Here is an 18,446-nt window from a genome sequence, read left to right as displayed (position 1 = left end):
TAATTATTGTCACATGTATATTCTCAATTGATTGGGTATAACTGTGAATAAGCTGTGCCAAAATACCGATATGAGCGTACAACTGTTTTTGATTTTATTTGTTGACAATAAGCTATATACCTACGTGTAGACTCAATCTGAACCCTATGTGGCACCATTTTACATCCCACTAGGTGGAGCTAAAGACTGGCGGACTGTTAATGTTATAACTCTTACGTTGGACATGATGACTGTTGAGGTTGTCCATCGTTTATGTTTAGTTTTGTGTACATCGTAAGGAACATCATGACCAGATGAAGCCTTTAACAGCTAATATTGCCTTTTTCATGATTGAGTGCACAACGGATAGGTCTCGGTATTTATTCCGATATGGTTTTCAGTTTCCCCGTTTTTTTTGTAAACTTGTGGAAACGCTCGTAATAATGTATTAAAATATGGAGCCATGCTTATGAATAGCGCAAGACCACACATACGGTCATTTATGTAATAATTGGCCTGGTCGTGATTTTCTACTCACCTATGTCACGTGATAACCCTGAAACCAGTCCTCTGTCTATGGTTAATCGGAAGACGGGGACGGTTACAATTACACGCGTGAATGCGGTAGCAGTAACAGCAGCGTCCTTGAACAGAGCGAGGCTTGGCTGCATATTCGGATCATTATATTCAAAACAAGGTAATGGCCTTACAATCACTGTGCCCCCTTACTGCACCCGTTTTTGTTCGGCATAAAAGCTGAATGCTAAGACTCTCATGGTATTGATTGAGACGTGATTTTGTCTCTCCCTTTCAAACAGCTACCTGACTCCATGAGTAGGTGCACAAACGAGTAAGGCATATTGACTATATGTGCTGGATTCATCGTTTTAAGGTACTTTTTAGTAGCTTGTAACATGAATTGTTTTGATGAAATCCAACAAAAATGTGTATTCTAAGTGAGACCTCATTGTGTCTCCCCAGTTTCCTGGAATTATGAACAGGATTCCCTTGGATTAGAGATTATAACACCAAGGTAAAAATCAAAGTTCAATACAATTATTTGTTTGACTTAGGGTGAATTATACACTGATATTATGTAAAATTATCTGTAGGTAATTATATACCAGGATGTACACATGAAGCATTGTGCCCTCCTGAGATCCGATATTAAGAAGACTATTTGGGAAGTTGGAACTATGGACCACCTCCTTTCGTTTTCTCATCCCTAATGGGTAAGAAATAAGACCCAATTTTGGGTTTTAGTTTTGTAATTAGCCTTATCCACCACCAATAGTAATCCTCAATTTTATCTCTCATAGGGTTATTATTATCCCTTGGTTGCCTCTATTTTCCTGTCCTGATGAAGACTCGCAATCCCCAGGTTCAACTAACCGGTTGGGAATAAGACGAGTCGAAACGTCGACGGTATCCTCATTCAACCCTGGACCAACTAAAAAGTTTATATAGTGCAAAACCTTGAGACATAATTGTCCTGATTAATAAGCTCCAAAAAGGGTTTGGCTAGGGTCCTAAAATACGGAAAATTGCATGTCCGAGTGTTCTTTAAATTATGTGAATAGTCCTTTTGTTTCACTAATTTGGTTTCCTTTCTGTTAACTTGTTTCACATTCTTGATCACTTCTTTGCACAATTCTTTTCTTTTCCTGGGCAACCTCTGTTGTTGTTTTTATCAATTTGAAATGAAATATTGTGAAAATATGAATCGTTAAAAATGAAAAAATGAGAAATAATTTAATAAATGAAAAGTGATTTTGATAATTGTGGTGGTGGCTAATTTTGTGGTACCAAGTTGATGTAGTACTAAATGAACGGACAGGTTGTGGCTGTTCTCCATGCAGAATATTATGACTACAATTGATTAAATCAATCAATACAATTGATAGGTCTAGGACCATTGTCTTTTCTATATTACGATATACCCAGGTCCATGCCTTATGGGTTACCCCATTTCTCTTAATGGTTGCCTGCTCATTGTAAGCAGCACGCATATGAGCATCAATAAGTACTGTAAACACAACTCCACCTGGGAAGTAAAAATGTGATCTGGTACCTGCAAACACCCTTCAAGGTTGAATACTAAAATCGATGACTTGCTTGAGCAAATATTAGCTGTGGGTTGTAGGAGCTGCCCAGTATTGATTTTCAGTTGAGTCATTGGCTATTATACCTTATTTTAACAACAGAGATTTGCTCTTTTTCTGAAAGAACACTCACACACAAAAGTGCTTCTTAAACTCACAAACTGATGGGGACAAATCATAGTGTAAGTTTACAATAACCCCTACCATCATTGTATTGGAGAACAGATAGTGCCCTCAGAGCATTTAATCCCCTTTCTCATCTGGTACATCACTGACTGTTACTAGTCTATTTTAATAAATTGTGTTTTTATACATCACTACACCACATTTTCATCATTATATATTTCTCTGAGGGCAGATCTACTTCTATAACATCTTCAAGAAAGTGACTTCCCTTTTGGCTTGAATAGGAGTTGCATGTTTTTACGTCATAAGCCTTTTGTTGTGTGTCAATCTTAATCAATTAAAGCACCCCCAGAAGATCTACGTAGAGTGCCAGTTTTGGTCAATGGTAACGTCATTATTGTGGTCATCCATATTCCTGTGTACAGATCAACCCCTTAGAAAGGCATTGTGATGGAAATGGCTATCCCACAAAATCCTGCTCTTGTACACAGGCTTCCGTAAATGAGAATGCGCTGGAGTCCAGTGCTGGCTAATGCAGCGGGGGAACAGTCAGAACACCGCTGTCTTAGCCACAGGTAGTTCCTACTAGACAAGCACAACCAGGCATGCCTTAACCACATATTTGTCTAAACCAAGCATGTGCATGGTTAAGGCAGTACGGGATCTAGCTGCTGCAGGAATGGAAGAAAGAAAAGACAGTAGCAGGAAGACGCCGTGGTGAAGTGAGTGGGGCTGGGGGCATCAGGATACGTTTCAGGGCACTGGAAGGGTTGGGGTAGTTTAAGGGAAAGCACTGGGGGTGGTGGGAGGTCGGGTAGTTTAAGTAAAGGGACAGGGTTTTAGGCTTTAGGGCAGTGCGAGGGGAATGGGTAGTTGGGGTCGTTTTTAGGGCTGGGGTCAGGTTAGATTATTGGACAGTGGAAGGGGTTGGGGTAATGTAAGGGACAGCGCAGGGGTTCGGGGTAGTGTAAGTAAAGGGGCAGGGTTAGGCTTTAGCGCACTGGGAGGGGAATGGGTAGTTGGGGTCGTTTTTAGGGCTGGGGGTCGGGTTAAGTTTCAGGGCAGTGGAAGGGGTCGAGACAGTTTAAGGGAGGGCAAAGGGGATGGGAGGTCAGGGTTTTAGGTTTTAGGAACAGCGCTGGGGGTGTGGGTGTAGGAGCAGTGGGAATCTTACCCACAGATACCACTTTACTATTCATTCCTGTAACACGAAATTGCGTGGTAAGGAATGTGTGGTTAAGACACATTTGTGGTTAGGCTGCGTGGTAGAGGCCTGCATGGTGCAACCATGCGTGCTTCTTTCATGCAATCTCTTTGAATAGCGTTTTATACTGGTGAACTACACAATATTTGTTGTTGTGCCGTGTCTGTTAGTGCATCCGTTCACCACACCCTTCCACCTGGTGCACGATGACCCTCACATGACCTAGCACAAGCACCATATACAGGTGTAAACTCAGGAGGGGCGAGCACCGAGTATAAAATGGAAGGCTAAAGGGGAAGTGGTGAAGTGAGGTCCTTAAGAATCAGGAGTTGATAAGATTGCATAGACTAAAAAGGTGCTTTCCAATTAATTACATCATCCCAGCAGTGGAAGATGCAACCAGTTAAAAGGATTAGCTGGTCTGAGGGAGCAGAAATGGATACCACCTCAACACCGCTTTTGCTATTTTGACCCTAAATCCATAGCCTCTGATAGCCCTATCCATAAAAGACAGGGGGCACAAGTACATTAATATATATTGAATTTAAAGGGACCAACACTGGCGCCCAAGTAGCAAGTGCTAAATATTTTGATGCCCAGACCTTCCAAAGACATACATCAAACCCCATACTTCCCTAATACGGGCCGCCCCTCATGTCTTACTGCAGAATATAAGTTCAAGAGATGGTGTACGTGGCCAGAACAGTTTTCAGGTTATTGTAGTCTTTGCAACTGTGGAGATTTCAGATTGCAGTGTTTCCTGAACCTCTCCCGTAAAGCCCACCATTGGACCAGCTGCGGCTAACAACTCATGAGGTGTGCGTTTTAGGTCGAGCCTGGGCATCGCATGCGCTGCTCTGCGAGGCATGCTGTATTGAGGTAGGGACTTGAAGCTCTGCCCACCCTCTGCTCACATTTTTCATTAGCTTGTGTCATTGTCCACTGTAAACTGTGGCTGTTCATTGGTCAAAAGGCTTGGTAGTTCCTCCTTAGTACCACCTTATCTCATTTTGTAACCTCCCATGGGGAAACCCCCTGTTATGTGTGTTGTTGCTCGGTAGGCTTTAATTACAGCCTCTGAGCACTATTTTCTCAAACAAGTTTGCCCTGCCTACTGTTACAGGCAGGACATACTCTCGCCTAATGCTTTTTTACATTTCTATAGCACGGATTTGCAATGCAATAGGTCTCGCATTTGCGAGAGTTTAAGCTATTGGCATTGTAAATGACAATGCCTTTTATTTATCTGTTTTAAACACAACACATAAATAAAAGGCATTGTCATTTACAATACCAATAGCTCAAACTCTCAAAAATGTGAGACCTATTGCATTGCAAATGCTTGTTGATGTATAGCCTTGCTTCACCACACTTCACTTCTCCTCTCCCAGAAGTCCAAAGAGATCCCGGTAGATGCAAGATGCTGAGAACGCTGCATTGGTTGAGTGATGAAACCACGCATTCGTTTAACACGCATGCCGGTTCCAAGTAGTCTCAACCACGTAAGTCTTAACAACACATATGCCTTTTCCACGCTTGACTTTACAACAGAATATGCGTTGTTAAGGCATGTATGGCAAAGAGGTATCCGTGGTTAAGACTTGACCAGTAAGTCTTACCACCCCCACGGTGCTCTGACTCAAAGACGCTCAGACCACGATTTAAACCATAAAATCGACAAACAGTGATCTATTTTGGGGAGAAATTGATTTACTTTTCTTTTGCATCATATGATCAAAACGTAAACTCAACAGGCTTGACTGAATTATTTACCATATTGATAAAGATCAATTCAAAATGGTCAGGCGATTTCAGTAGATGTTTCCTAAGTTAAATTTGCCCGGCGTAAAACACCTCTAATACCATACGAAGTTATTCAATAAAGAGGCAGGCGCTGGAGACAGGAAGACAGGAAACAAGTTTATTCCGTCGGAGTAGAACACATCAGATCAGACAACAAGGTATCGTCTCGAGGTGCTCTCTCAACCTCTCTGAGACCTGGTCTTTTATACACTGGTCTAAGACATGTGAACGTTCTTTATTACAGCAAGGACATTGTGAAGTATGAGAACGACATCCCCGGCACCTCCCCAGTTCCGGCCCATTCCAACACATGACAACAGTAGAGGCCATTTCCCCTCATATGATTGGGAGGGGCTATCACGCAGCTGAGTGTTCTGCCGATTCCTTTGGAATGTGTGCGCCTGATCGAATCTCAGGGGGTGGGGACGTCATGATTAATAGTGGTCTCCTTCAGGAGAGGCGAGTGCATACAGTAGTGGGCAATAAACTGTACCCTCGGGCTAAGGGATGACCAGCGGTTCGTACAGGCAGTCGGGCTCAGAGGAAGGGGTCATCAAAGGAGGGGTATTCATGGACGGAAAGGAGGTGTTGGTCAGGCGCGGGGCGTGATTCCCTGAGACAGAGTCATGGGGGGGTTTCATGGCTTGTGCATGTGAGCGCGGGGGCAGCCAGGAGGCGCGGGGAAGGCTTGCAAGGTTCAGGGAAGTGTGCTGATGGGCGATCGTGAACAGGGAGACCATGGTACCTAAAATGGCTGTCGTGTATGTTCATACGTGAATCGGCAAGATGGCGTAGATGATGTTTAGTACACAAACTAAAATTCCACAGTCCTCCCTTTAACATGTCTCGCCAGCTTGTCAGTTCGGATCGATCCCCATGAGACCACGCACCTCTATCTCGTACAGGGGACTCATGTGCTCAGGTTTAAAGTTCAAAGTCTTTGGGCACATACAGTTGGAAATGAGTGCACATAAAGGTGGTAAACATTGAATACCTAGGCAACACCCACACAGTATTATGATTGGTATCAATAAAAACGTGAACAATCTCCATCCCCAGTTCTTCAAAGTGTCCCAGAACCAGCCTCCAAGCGACCATCCTTCCTGCTCCTGGTGAACCTCTGAGGACAGTCTGTGGAGGTGTTCGATTGCCTTGTAGACTGAAGGTGAGTTATCTGGCACGTAGGTGCAACAGCTGGAGCCGATGATGCGGCATGCACCTCCGCGGTCGGCCAGAACCACATCTAGAACAAGACGGTTTTGAAGAGCCACCAGGCGGACGGCCTGAAGCTCAGCCATGTTGTTGGCGAGGATGCCAGTGGTGATGTTAATGGTTGTTTCTAATGCCTGAGTCAGGTGTCGGATAGCGCGGCTATTTGCCATTGGTCCCCACAGAGGAACAAGTCCCTTTGCTGCATCCAAGAACTGTGCTCCGGTGGAGTCGGCTTGTTCAACATCTCCGGCGCGCTTTTGCCGGAGGTGGTTGGCTGGAGCCACATACGTGGGAGGAAGAACGAAGGCGATGTAGCACGTACCCCTCCAGCTTCTTGGGAGCCAAGTGTAAGCTTTGGTGCCACAAACAAAGTACATATTCGGGGATGCAACAAAGGTGGGGGGGTCAGCTGAGACCAATGTTTTGGTGATGCGACAAGAACTGTGACCCACCAGCTGCGTTCCTTGTCCTTTGAGGCATACGAGTCCTGTGACATTGATGACAGACAGGGCCACGGTCAGGGTGGCAGCCGTTTGTTTCCGCAGGTGGGAGAAGGTGGGTCTGGCTGGATTGTGGAGCACTTGCATTTCGACCCTTTCTTTGGCAGGGATGTTCGTAAGGAAGGTTGAACCTGAAATTGCAGGACAAAAGGGCTTTCCTGTCTTGTTCAGCCAGAACCCATAGTAGAAGTGTGACACTGTCTGACCAGAAGCGGCGTTGTCCTTGTGGCTTTCCTGCATGAGGATCAACCAGGCGAGGCAGGAGCCGTGAACTGAGAAAGGAGAAGGGATGAAGGGGATGGAGTGTCCGGTAGCATGTGGGAGCAACCCACAGATCCAGCAGTTCGTGGCATTTGCAGCAAGGTTGTGCTGGTGCAACAGTTGTACGAAGGAATTGTTCCAGAACTCCCTACGCCTTTCTCGGAGCTGAGGTGAAAGGGTGATCAGGTGGTGCTCTTTCATGGTCGTTGGCTGGACAGTGGTTGGCAACATCTGGTGGGCGGGTGTGCTTTCCTCCAAGATCCAGAAGGAGGTCATGAGGAGGAGGCAAAAGAGGAAGACAATGAAGAAAGCGATTGTCTTTGATTTGTGCAAATTGTCAGTCTTTGGGTTCCTGTAGTGGGTATTTCCTGTTGCTTCCGACGTCTTCTTATCTGGCACTTCCATCATCTTCTTATCTGGCGCTTCCATCATCTTCATCTTCAAGGTGCTCGGTAGTGGGCAGAACCACAGACTTTGTTTAGCTTCTCTCCGGGTAACCCTTGGTTGCTTTGGGTCACCGTTCTGAGATTTTTAACTTAGTCAGTGGCCTACTTAGCCGAAGCTCCCTCCTTTCGACGCAGGAAATACCCTTCTCGAGATGGCACAGTGGGATCAGAGTGTTTTGCAAGTTCAAGTGCCTCGGTATCAGGATAGCAGTTCAGTGATGGTCGGTCTTTGTTCAGGAGCTCTTCTTGGGTGCTGACGTTGTCTGTCGTGGCCAGGGTCGAGGAAATCTTTTTGCAGTGGTGGGCGTGCAGCCAGTGCTTCTTCCCCTCCACTCGAAGAGCCGTCCGAGTGGTGATCAGTACTTGCCAGGGGCCCGTCCACCGGGGTTCCAGACTCTTCGCTCGTTGAAAGTTCCGGACTAGGATGTAGTCACCCGGTTGGATATCGTGACCGGGACCCCTGGAAGCATCGGGGATGGCCTGCTGCACCTGTTGATGAATGACAGACAATGTTTTAGTTAACTTGTATAAATAATCTGACACCAGGACGTCGGGGACGTCGTGAATGGAGGTCGGTTTGGGGGCAGTCCAGAGGTTCATAGGCCGCCCAAACACAACTTCGTAGGGGGTCAAGTGGTGCTTAGTGGGAGTGGAGCGCATCGATAGTAATGCCAGTGGAAGGGCATCTGGCCACTTAAGTCCTGTGGTGGCCACTATTTTTGACAGTTTCAGTTTCAGTGTAGCGTTGTGTCGTTCAACCAGGCCAGCGGATTGGGGGTGGAAGACCGCATGGAACCTTTGTTTTACCCCTAACCCCTTCAGGATTAGTTGGATAACTTCAGCTATGAAGTGGGGGCCATTGTCGCTCCATAAAATTCGACAAAGGCCGTAGCGGGGGAAAAACTCTTTCAGTAGTACTTTGGCAGTAGTCATGGCAGTGTTATCTCGGGTCGGATAGGCTTCCACCCATTTGCTGAAGGCACATACAATGACTAAAACGTACTTCAAGCCTTGGCACCTCTCTAGCTGGATGTAATCCATCTGAAGGACCTCAAAGGGGTGGTCGGGGATCCCAAACCCTCCCCGGGGTACCACAGTTCCTTTCCCGGGGTTGTGTTGTAAGCAGATAAGGCACTGCTGGACTAGGCGTTTGGCCGAGTCGGGGATCTTGTTGTTGTGCCAAACTTTGGAAATTAGTTCAATCATGGGGGCAGAGCCTATGTGTGCAGGGGAGTGTGCCATTGTCAGTATGGGGATCAAATATGCATCAGGCAGCAACCATTTGTTCGTGTCTTTTGTCCGCCAGCAGCCTTCATCGTCCCTTAGACCCACCCGCGCCCACTCAGTCAATTCGTGTGGTGTGCTGGCCGATTGGATGTCCCTGATCGTTTCCCTAGTGTCAGTCCATTTTTCTGCTTGTGACCTGGTCACATACATGCGTGTCGTTGTCCTATTCTCAGCTGTGGTTCGGGCAGTGCTGTCGGCTAGTGCGTTTCCCTGTCCAACTAAATCTGTCACCTTCTTGTGTGCCTGGCATTTGATAACTGCTAATTGTCTGGGGAGAAGAACTGCTTCAATCAGAGCGGAGACTAAATCTCCGTGAAGGATGGGTGTACCGTGGGACGTCAGGAATCCCCTTTCCCTCCACAGGAGCCCAAAATGATGAACCACCCCGAAGGCGTACTGGCTGTCCGTGTAAATGTTTGCCGTGGTTCCTGCTGCTATGATACATGCTCGTGTGAGGGCAATTAGTTCTGCTGCCTGTGCGGATCGTTGTGTGATGCGAGCGGTTTCAACTACTGTTCGAGCTGTCGTCACCGCATAGGCAGCAGAAGTGGTGCCGTCTGGGAGTTTGATACAAGAGCCATCTACCCATAGTTCTCCATCAGGATCTGTAAGAGCAATGTCTCGGAGGTCAACTCTACTCCTATTCTGTTCGTCCGTGAGGGTCACACAGTCGTGTATAGGGGGCACATCGGGGTCATTTTCGGGCAAGGGTAACAGTGTAGCAGGGTTCAATGTCGTGCATCTCTTCAGGGTGATGTGGGGTGCAAGTAGAGTCAATTCGTACCCTGTTAGTCGTGCGCTAGTCAGATGTTGAGTCTTAGTCTGGTTCAAAAGGGTGTCAACTGCATGGGGCACTAATACCGTGAGGGAGTTTGAAAGTACAATTCCCTCACTCTGGCGGATAGAGACAGCAGCAGCGGCTACTGCTCGAAGGCAGGCAGGTAGAGCTCTGGCGACTGGATCAAGAGTGGCAGAGAAGTAGGCACAAGGGCGTTGTTTGGCGCCGATGGGCTGAGTTAGAACAGACAATGCGCATCCCTCCCTTTCGTGAGTGAAGAGGGAGAAGGGCTTGGAGTAATCTGGTGTTCCTAGAACGGGTGCCGAGCAAAGGGCATCCCGCAACTCCTTAAAGGATGCTTGGCATTCGGGAGTCCAAGGGAGTGGGAACGGAACATCTTTGGCCAACAGGGAGAGTAGGGGTTTTATAATGAGACTGAAATTTGGTAACCATTGTCGGCAGAAAGAAGTAAGGCCCACTAATGAACGGACTTGCTCCTGTGTTTTTGGAATGGGGGTGTCTAGGATGGTTTGGATTCGGTCGGGCGTAAGTTTCCTCCCTTCTTTGGACAGGAGATGACCTAGGTATGTTACTTGGGGCTGGCAGAACTGCAGTTTCTTTTTGGAGACTTTGTGGCCATTCTCCGCAAGAAAGTGCAAGAGGTGGATAGTGGCTGTGATTGCAAGTGGAGTGGTGTCGGCCGCCAGAAGGATATCATCCACATATTGGATCAACACCACCCCATCTGGTAGCTGGACGGCGTCCAGCCGTCTTTTGAGGGCCTGGCTGTAAATGCTGGGACTTTCAGTGTAGCCCTGGGGAGCTCTACAAAATCGGTACGAACGGTTTTTTAAAGTGAAGCCGAAGAGATAACGGCTGTCTGGATGGATGGGGATAGAGAAGAATGCATTTTTGAGATCAATAACGGTGAAGGTGGTGGCAGTGGACGGGATGAGAGTCAGAATGGTGGCGATGTCTGAGACTACGGGGTACTGTGGCACCACCACTTTGTTGACTTCTCGCAGGTCGATGATGAAGCGGTACGCTTTTTCATCTCCCTCACCTTGTTTCTTGATAAAGGGTAGGATAGGGCTATTGCAGACATTACTAACCACTTCCTCTACCACTCCTGCATCTACCAAGGACTGAATAATTTCTACCAATGCCTTCTCGCCTTCGGGCGATATCCGGTACTGTGGGAGTTTCGGGAGTATTGCATCTGGTCGAACAGTTATGTGTACAGGATCGATCATCATTCGTCCTACATCCGAGTCGTTTCTGGCCCATAGGTACAGGGGTAGGGTATCGAGCAAGGATAGGTCAGCATCTGTTATGGCGTACATATGTCGTGCGGGGTAGGGTCTGGACATGCTCGGGTTGTCGTACAGGATGACTCGGACTCCATCCGGGGAACACCTAATAGTAGCTCGGAAATGTTTCAGTAAATCAATACCCATAATGGCGTCAGGGGAGATGGAGGAGAGCAGAAATGTTGTGTCAGTGGGATTGTTTCCTAGGTCAAAGGAGATAGGTACAGACAGGGGATTAGTGGAGGGCGTTCCATCGAAACCTATCGAGGTAATGTGTGAGCCAGACAAGGGTGCCCTTGGAATCAGTCGTTTTGATAATACACTACGTGTCGCTCCAGTGTCTACCAAAAATGGAGACTTTGTACCCAGGACCTTAGCAGTGACGTAAGGACCTTGCTGGTCAACACAGAGCTCGACTGGATCCCTCCCTTGCCCCTGGCAGTCCTATGCAGAGTCGTGAGCATTGTTGCAGTCGGACTGTTGGCACTGATTCTGTCGGGGGCGGTCAAATGTGTTTGGTCTGTCAGATCGGTCATTGGTGGTGTCGCGGGTCTGCCCTCGTCCTTGCCCTCCAGTTTTGGAGCCATTTGTCATGTCCCTTGTTTCTTTATTTTTAATCATTTCCCGAAGGGCCAGGCATTGAGCCTTCCAATGCCCAAATTCTTTGCAAAATGCACACTGGTTCTCATCGAGGTCGGTTCGTGGAGCGCCAGGTGTGGGGTTGCGGTCTCTAGGGGCCGAATTCCTAGGGGCATTCGACTGGTAGTTTCCCCTATACCGTTCCCTTCCTGTAGTCACTCCCTGCAATTGAGCAATCATTACTCGTTCCTTTAAGTCCTTTTTCTTTTTCTCAGTTGCCCTTTCGTTCTCGTTCTATTGGTGTTCGTAATACTGAGCCATCTGAAGGATAGCTGCAGGTTTAGAGGCTCCCCAACTACTCTCGCTAGTCTGTAACTTTTGGGAGACCTCTTGCGATAGCCCCTTTACGTAGTTTTGCACGAATAGGTGTTGTCCGGTTGCGGTGGTCATATCTTGGCCACTGTAGTCGGAGAACACTGTTTCAAATCGTGAGAAGTATTCTGATACATCTTCCTGAGGTTTCTGGCGACAAGCCGTGACTACCGACCAGTCTACCTTCTTTTCTGGGATCAACGTCTTTAGCTTCTGCACTATTTTGTCGGGGAGTTCCAGTATGTCTTTTACAGGTTTCTTTCCGGGCTCTCGCTGCCTATCTAGGTCATCGAGTTGTTTCCAGGTGTGTCCGAACAGGTCTGTGTGGTCGGCTTTCCGGATTTGCTTCCATACATCAGCCGGCAGACACAACCCGAAAAACAAATCAATGTCCGCTAGAGTCATTATGGTTGAGCCCAAGGCTGTGCCTAGTTCTGTATAAAAGGCTGTAGGGTTCTTTCGTAAATCGGGCAGGGTTTGCCTAAAGGTTAAAATATCTTGCCGATCCCATGGTTGGTAAACCCAGTTGTACACAACCCTCCCTTTTGCATCTGCGTGGTTGATATCATCGTTTGTTCCCTGACCTCTTGGGGGAACCCAATAGGGGGCGGCTTCTCTGATAGGCATCATCGTGTTGGCTGCTTCTAATGAGGGCTCAATCGTCTCAGGGACTGTGATCTTGACCTCTGGTTTCTGTTCCGCGAGGTGGCGGAAGACCTCAAGCGTTTGCATGAAGAGGTCCGTCACATCGCTCTCAGTTCCATCTCCAACATCGACCCTTCTATATAGAGCCGTCAATTTAGCAGGACCTTTATTCTGGTACCTATCCTCATACGCTTTCAGGGTGTGGTAGCTGAACCGTAAAATGAAATGCCGTCTGTGACTACCGGCATGTGAATTGTGCATATTCATCGTATATTCTTCGCTCTCCTTCCGTTCTACCAATGTTTTTGCTATCTTGTCGATTCCATCCCGCTCATCTTTGCTCAACCTATTTGGTCTGGCTGTTAGGTGCCTGCTAGTCTCATGTTCATCTGCTGTTGTTACCAATGCGGCTGGTGCGAAGGCCGTAAGAGCTGGGGCACTAGCGCTAAGGTCACCCACACCTGCACTTTGAACTGGTGAGTGTTGTGCTAGAGGCTGGCTGGGAGCATAAGGAGGAGGCATGTAGATAATTGGAGGACCGAGCAGTAACTCGTCATTTGCCCGCTGTTTGGAGGGCATCTCCGGGTAGAGCGCAGAGGTGGTCCTGACAGGGCATTGGCCTGTCAGTCCTGATTCTTGCGTTTGTTTAACTTCCTCTCTTCTTCTTATTTCTTCATCTAGTTCTTTTGCGGCCAGATGGGTGGCTTTTCGTAACTCTCTCACTATTTTCGCTTCCTCTCTTTTTCTTTGCGCCACATGCCAATACTATCAAGCATAGTGGGCGTTGCCTTATTTATTTTTACAGCTGCTTCTAGTGTTTTTATTTTATTTTTGTCAAAAGAACCTATCAGTGGCCACTGACTTTTAGGATCCTTTTTTGTATATTTATGCCATAACTTACTATAAGCTATAGCGACTAGTCCTTGTTTAGTAAACATGTCCTTATTAGGGGTGCCTTCCAGTGGAGCTGGATGGTTCATCTCTAATAAGCGGTCCGGGTTGACCCAACTATGAACCAATGGGGAGAAGATAGGCATGACGGATTACAATGGGGGCAAAAGCCTGCACTACCTATCTTTTCACTACTTGCAAAGACTGGACAGAATATTCTATTCTACACTATTTGCAAATAGAGAATACCTCCAAAAAGAACCAATTCCCAAAACAGTCAATGTTCGGGCAAACAATCAATCAATGAGGAACGAAATAGGCACGACGTGTTAAAGGTTTGCGTTACCTACCCTTCACTATCGGCAAAGGGAGAGAGAATATTCCTATTCTTCCCCGTTTGCAGGCAGAGAAGATCCTTAAGAGAACCAACTTCGAACAATTCAATGCTCGATTCAATCAATCAATAAATGAGGAGAAAAAAATAGGCACGACGTGTTAAAGGCTTGCGTTGCCTACCCTTCACTATCTGCAAAGACTAAACAGAGTATGGCGATTCTGTGCTTGTTTGCAAATAGAGAATTCCTCAGAAACAGTCAATAAGTAATACTAGTATTTTCAAACAATCAATCAATCAATTTCGCAATTTGTCGTGTGTCACGACCTTACCCGGACCGCATGGACAGTCTCTCGTCTTCCGCTTCCAGCGCCCGATTGTCCTCTATTCTCTTGTTGCTATCGCGGCACTCCTGGTGGTTCCCAGTCAGGACATTAGATCACTCAGGAGAGGTCTGCTCGGAATCAGTGAAGTTCAGATGATCGGCTGTCAGACGAGGGTCTATCGGACAGGAGCTCTTCCGATCGTTGCAGTTGTTCACTCTGTCGTCGGGACCTCTCCCACTGGATCCACGTGTCGCTGATGGGCCCCGCGTTTGGGGCGCCAATTGATAAAGATCAATTCAAAATGGTCAGGCGATTTCAGTAGATGTTTCCTGAGTTAAATTTGCCCGGCGTAAAACGCCTCTAATACCATACGAAGTTATTCAATAAAGAGGCAGGCGCTGGAGACAGGAAGACAGGAAACAAGTTTATTCCGTCGGAGTAGAACACATCAGATCAGACAACAAGGTATCGTCTCGAGGTGCTCTCTCAACCTCTCTGAGACCTGGTCTTTTATACACTGGTCTAAGACATGTGAACGTTCTTTATTACAGCAAGGACATTGTGAAGTATGAGAACGACATCCCCGGCACCCCCCCAGTTCCGGCCCATTCCAACACATGACAACAGTAGAGGCCCTTTCCCCTCATATGATTGGGAGGGGCTATCACGCAGCTGAGTGTTCTGCCGATTCCTTTGGAATGTGTGCGCCTGATCGAATCTCAGGGGGTGGGGACGTCATGATCAATAGTGGTCTCCTTCAGGAGAGGCGAGTGCATACAGTAGTGGGCAATAAACTGTACCCTCGGGCTAAGGGATGACCAGCGGTTCGTACAGGCAGTCGGGCTCAGAGGAAGGGGTCATCAAAGGAGGGGTATTCATGGACGGAAAGGAGGTGTTGGTCAGGCGCGGGGCGTGATTCCCTGAGACAGAGTCATGGGGGGGGGGGTTTCATGGCTTGTGCATGTGAGCGCGGGGGCAGCCAGGAGGCGCGGGGAAGGCTTGCAAGGTTCAGGGAAGTGTGCTGATGGGCGATCGTGAACAGGGAGACCATGGTACCTAAAATGGCTGTCGTGTATGTTCATACGTGAATCGGCAAGATGGCGTAGATGATGTTTAGTACACGAACTAAAATTCCACAATACTTGACTTTATCATGTAAAGAAATTGCAATTGCTTTCCTTTTTGTAGTTTAGGACTACAAAAATAAAGCAGCCACAGATTTATCCCTATAGGAAATCAAATAGAGTTATAACAATGAGAAAATGCAACTGTTTAATACAACTTCTCCTTTAATTAATCTAACGTTAAATTGCACGTTTTATTTATTTTTCTATTGTAACATGTTTATTTTTTATTTATTTAGGTTTGCACCCACAGAAGAAATATTTTCCTTACTATCGGTTATCTGTTGCAGTGTGGGTTATTTTCGGCCTTGCTTGGCTGGCCCTTCTGTTTAATTTATTGACGGCCTTACTGGAAGACACAGAAAAGAAACTGACAAAAGACCTCAGCAAGAAGGGTAGGCGGAGCCGAGGCAAAGAAGAAGCCTTAGATGGACCCTTAGATCTTAGCAGTGGTCCTGCTGATGGAGAAGATGTGCTGCTGAGTTCAAGTAGTGACAACAAAAAAACATATTGTCAGGAAGATAAACTTGGTAGCACAACGCAAATGGAGGAAACTGCATAGCACAGCTTTTGCTTATGGTCCAAGACTTGTGAATCTAGGACAGAAGTCTAGAACTTACACAGCGACAACAAAAAGAGGGAATGATTCAAAATAAAAGCTACAGAATCAAATATTGGTTTCAAAACGCCCTCTCCTCTGAGTGTTCCCATACTCTTGTTGAAGTAGCCAATCATGACGATGTTCTGTGTATGCGCATGCTTTGGGGCTTATATCGCAAAAACCTACCTACCAGCAATGGAACACAGAACAAGGTGGGACAAAGGGATGATGCAAGGATTATGTTCAAGTGGGGGTTGGGAGTTGTCTAGTTGTGCCCATGCCCACAAACACATTTGAGGTCCTTTACTAATGGCTGATTAAATGTTCCTTGAAGAGATGCCTTTTCATATTTTATCATATTTTGATGGAATCAGTATTTATTGGTAGGCATGTGTCTGACAGTCTCGAGTTGCCTTGTCACTGTGCTAGGGAAATGGGTTGACATAAGCAGTTGTCTTTTTTACATACTAGGAGGATTCAATGACAAAGAAGCTGTTCTAGATTGTAAGCAACTGGGTTCAAATATTTTGTACGAACTTCAAGAGTTCTTATATTGTAGTAACTGACAGGAACATAAAATACAACTGTGAGTAACAGTGTGAGGAAGTGGTCTTAATATTCAATGTCATCTTCACATTCAGACAGAGCTGTGAGTGCTGAGATTATGAACACAAATAATAAAATGTGTTCCAACTGAGTTAGAGGTGGAAATATTGTGATTTACACTTAAACCTATGCTCCGTTTAACAGGTTTGCATGGAGGCAGAGCACAGCTGAGGAGGTGGTAAGAAATAGTAAATATATTTTTTTTAAACGGAGACAGAAGCAAAGGACATTCGTGTCAAGCTTTCAGGAATGCATGCCATGTGCAATGAAAACTGACAATGAAATATACACAACAGGTGGGCTTAGGGGTTCAGCTTTTTCTCCAGTATTGTGCCTGGGTGGCTCCTCCATTATGGTGGAGAAGCATCGCCCCCCTGCTGAAAGCCAGCAGAGGCAAATGAGAAAAATTAAATTATAATAAAGCAATTTTATTATAATTAAACTTTCCCCTGAGCTAGAGGCAGCCGGGTCCGGGAGGGGCCATCCTCAGCTTTCTATGGAGTAATGGGCACTGCTAAGTGCACATGTTGGTTTAGACGGCCGTCTCAGGCCGGCCAAACAGGCATGCGCACTTAGGCTTTCTCCAACCCAAGCTGTGTTGCACAGCCAAGTAGAGAACACTCACAGGGTCCCAGGCACTGTCTGAGTGGCAAACCAGGCGGCTCAGACCAATCCCAGCGCTTCTCTCATGCTGGAAATAGTCTTCCCAGCATGAGAGAGGCACTGAGATTGGCACCTGGGAGCCTGTGCTGTGTGCATCAGCCCTGGCCTGCCGGAGTCGAGGATTGGGAGAGAGGAGCAAGGGGGCGCCAGATAAGTACAATTTTATTTATTTTTGAATTATGTCTGATGTGATTTTTTTGTTTGTATTCCCCCGCCCCACCACTTCACCATGCGAGCAGCCGCTACTGGTGTTGTAGGTTCTGAAATTCTGTAAAAGGAACATTGAATGGTTACAATATTGTAACCAGAATATTGACGGCTAAATTATTAACAGGAATGTATAGATTGTCTATATCTAACTCCACCACTATGTACCTTAATGATATATATATATCATCAAAGTATGTAGATGTGGAGTTAAGAATAGTTAATCTTTACTTCCCTCTGTGAATTTACCTGCTGGATATTTTGATTTTTGATATTTTGGTCACAATATTGTGGCCAATTGATATTTCTTCCATGATAATCCAGGCTACAACCTCTCCAGTGCTTCATTTGTGCCAGCGAATACAAATGGTGGTCACCTGAATTCATTTTTAGGGACTTTAATGTGTTTCATCAGATTTTGACCTAGTGCAATGGAGAAAAGGAAAATATGAGGAAAGGAGAAGAGAAAGATATCAAAATAATGAGTAGGATACAAAGTATTGATGAACAAGAACCTGCTGGAACAAAATAAATAGGCAAGACGTATAGGATGGTGAAAGAAAGAGACGGGGGCAGGCATCAAAAATAGGTACCCTTGTTATACCAATGACAAATAACAATAAGCCCAGCCTTCAACAAACAAAAACCATTGAGATAAAAATAAAATGCATTTTTCAAATTAAAAAATAAAGATAGGCCCAGCAAGCAGTCCATGTAGAGCTAAATCCCCTATGTTACTTCTTGTGACATGAAATGCAAATGAACACATTCTATGTAAATATTATTTATCTACGGTTTCATGATTTGCGAAGTGCTAGCAAATATTCCTAGAAGCTTCTTGAGCTTTCTGGAATGACACTATTATGTTTTAGAGATCCCTTATCTTGTTTCCACTGTTACTGCCCTACAATGAGTGTGTCAGTCCTACTTTGGTATTCTATATTACAGTTTTACAACTTAATGATATGATTTTTACTTTAAAAATATATTATAGGACATGCAAATATGTGGCTTGAAATGTATTAGCTTGGAATGTTCTCATGACCATACATTTCACATAATACAGCATCAATTACATTGGCAATTAAAA

General features: G+C 46.0%; 1 protein-coding gene across 1 annotated transcript in view; it reads left to right on the top strand.

Annotated features, from left to right (window-relative positions):
* LOC144782819 (potassium channel, subfamily K, member 16-like) overlaps positions 1–16,746 on the top strand; it is a 234,284-nt gene extending 217,538 nt beyond the window's left edge. Inside the window, exon 5 of the mRNA XM_078662097.1 lies at positions 15,519–16,746. Coding sequence (XP_078518223.1) covers positions 15,519–15,841 — 323 coding nt within the window. The 3' untranslated portion in view covers positions 15,842–16,746. The remainder of the gene's footprint in view (positions 1–15,518) is intronic.
* The last annotated feature ends 1,700 nt before the right edge of the window (positions 16,747–18,446 follow it).

The sequence above is a fragment of the Lissotriton helveticus genome, chromosome 9, assembly GCF_964261635.1.
Source record: "Lissotriton helveticus chromosome 9, aLisHel1.1, whole genome shotgun sequence".
NCBI classification, from domain to species: domain Eukaryota; kingdom Metazoa; phylum Chordata; class Amphibia; order Caudata; family Salamandridae; genus Lissotriton; species Lissotriton helveticus.
The sequence above is the reverse complement of the archived record's forward strand: the minus strand, read 5'-3'. Positions and strand labels throughout refer to the sequence as shown.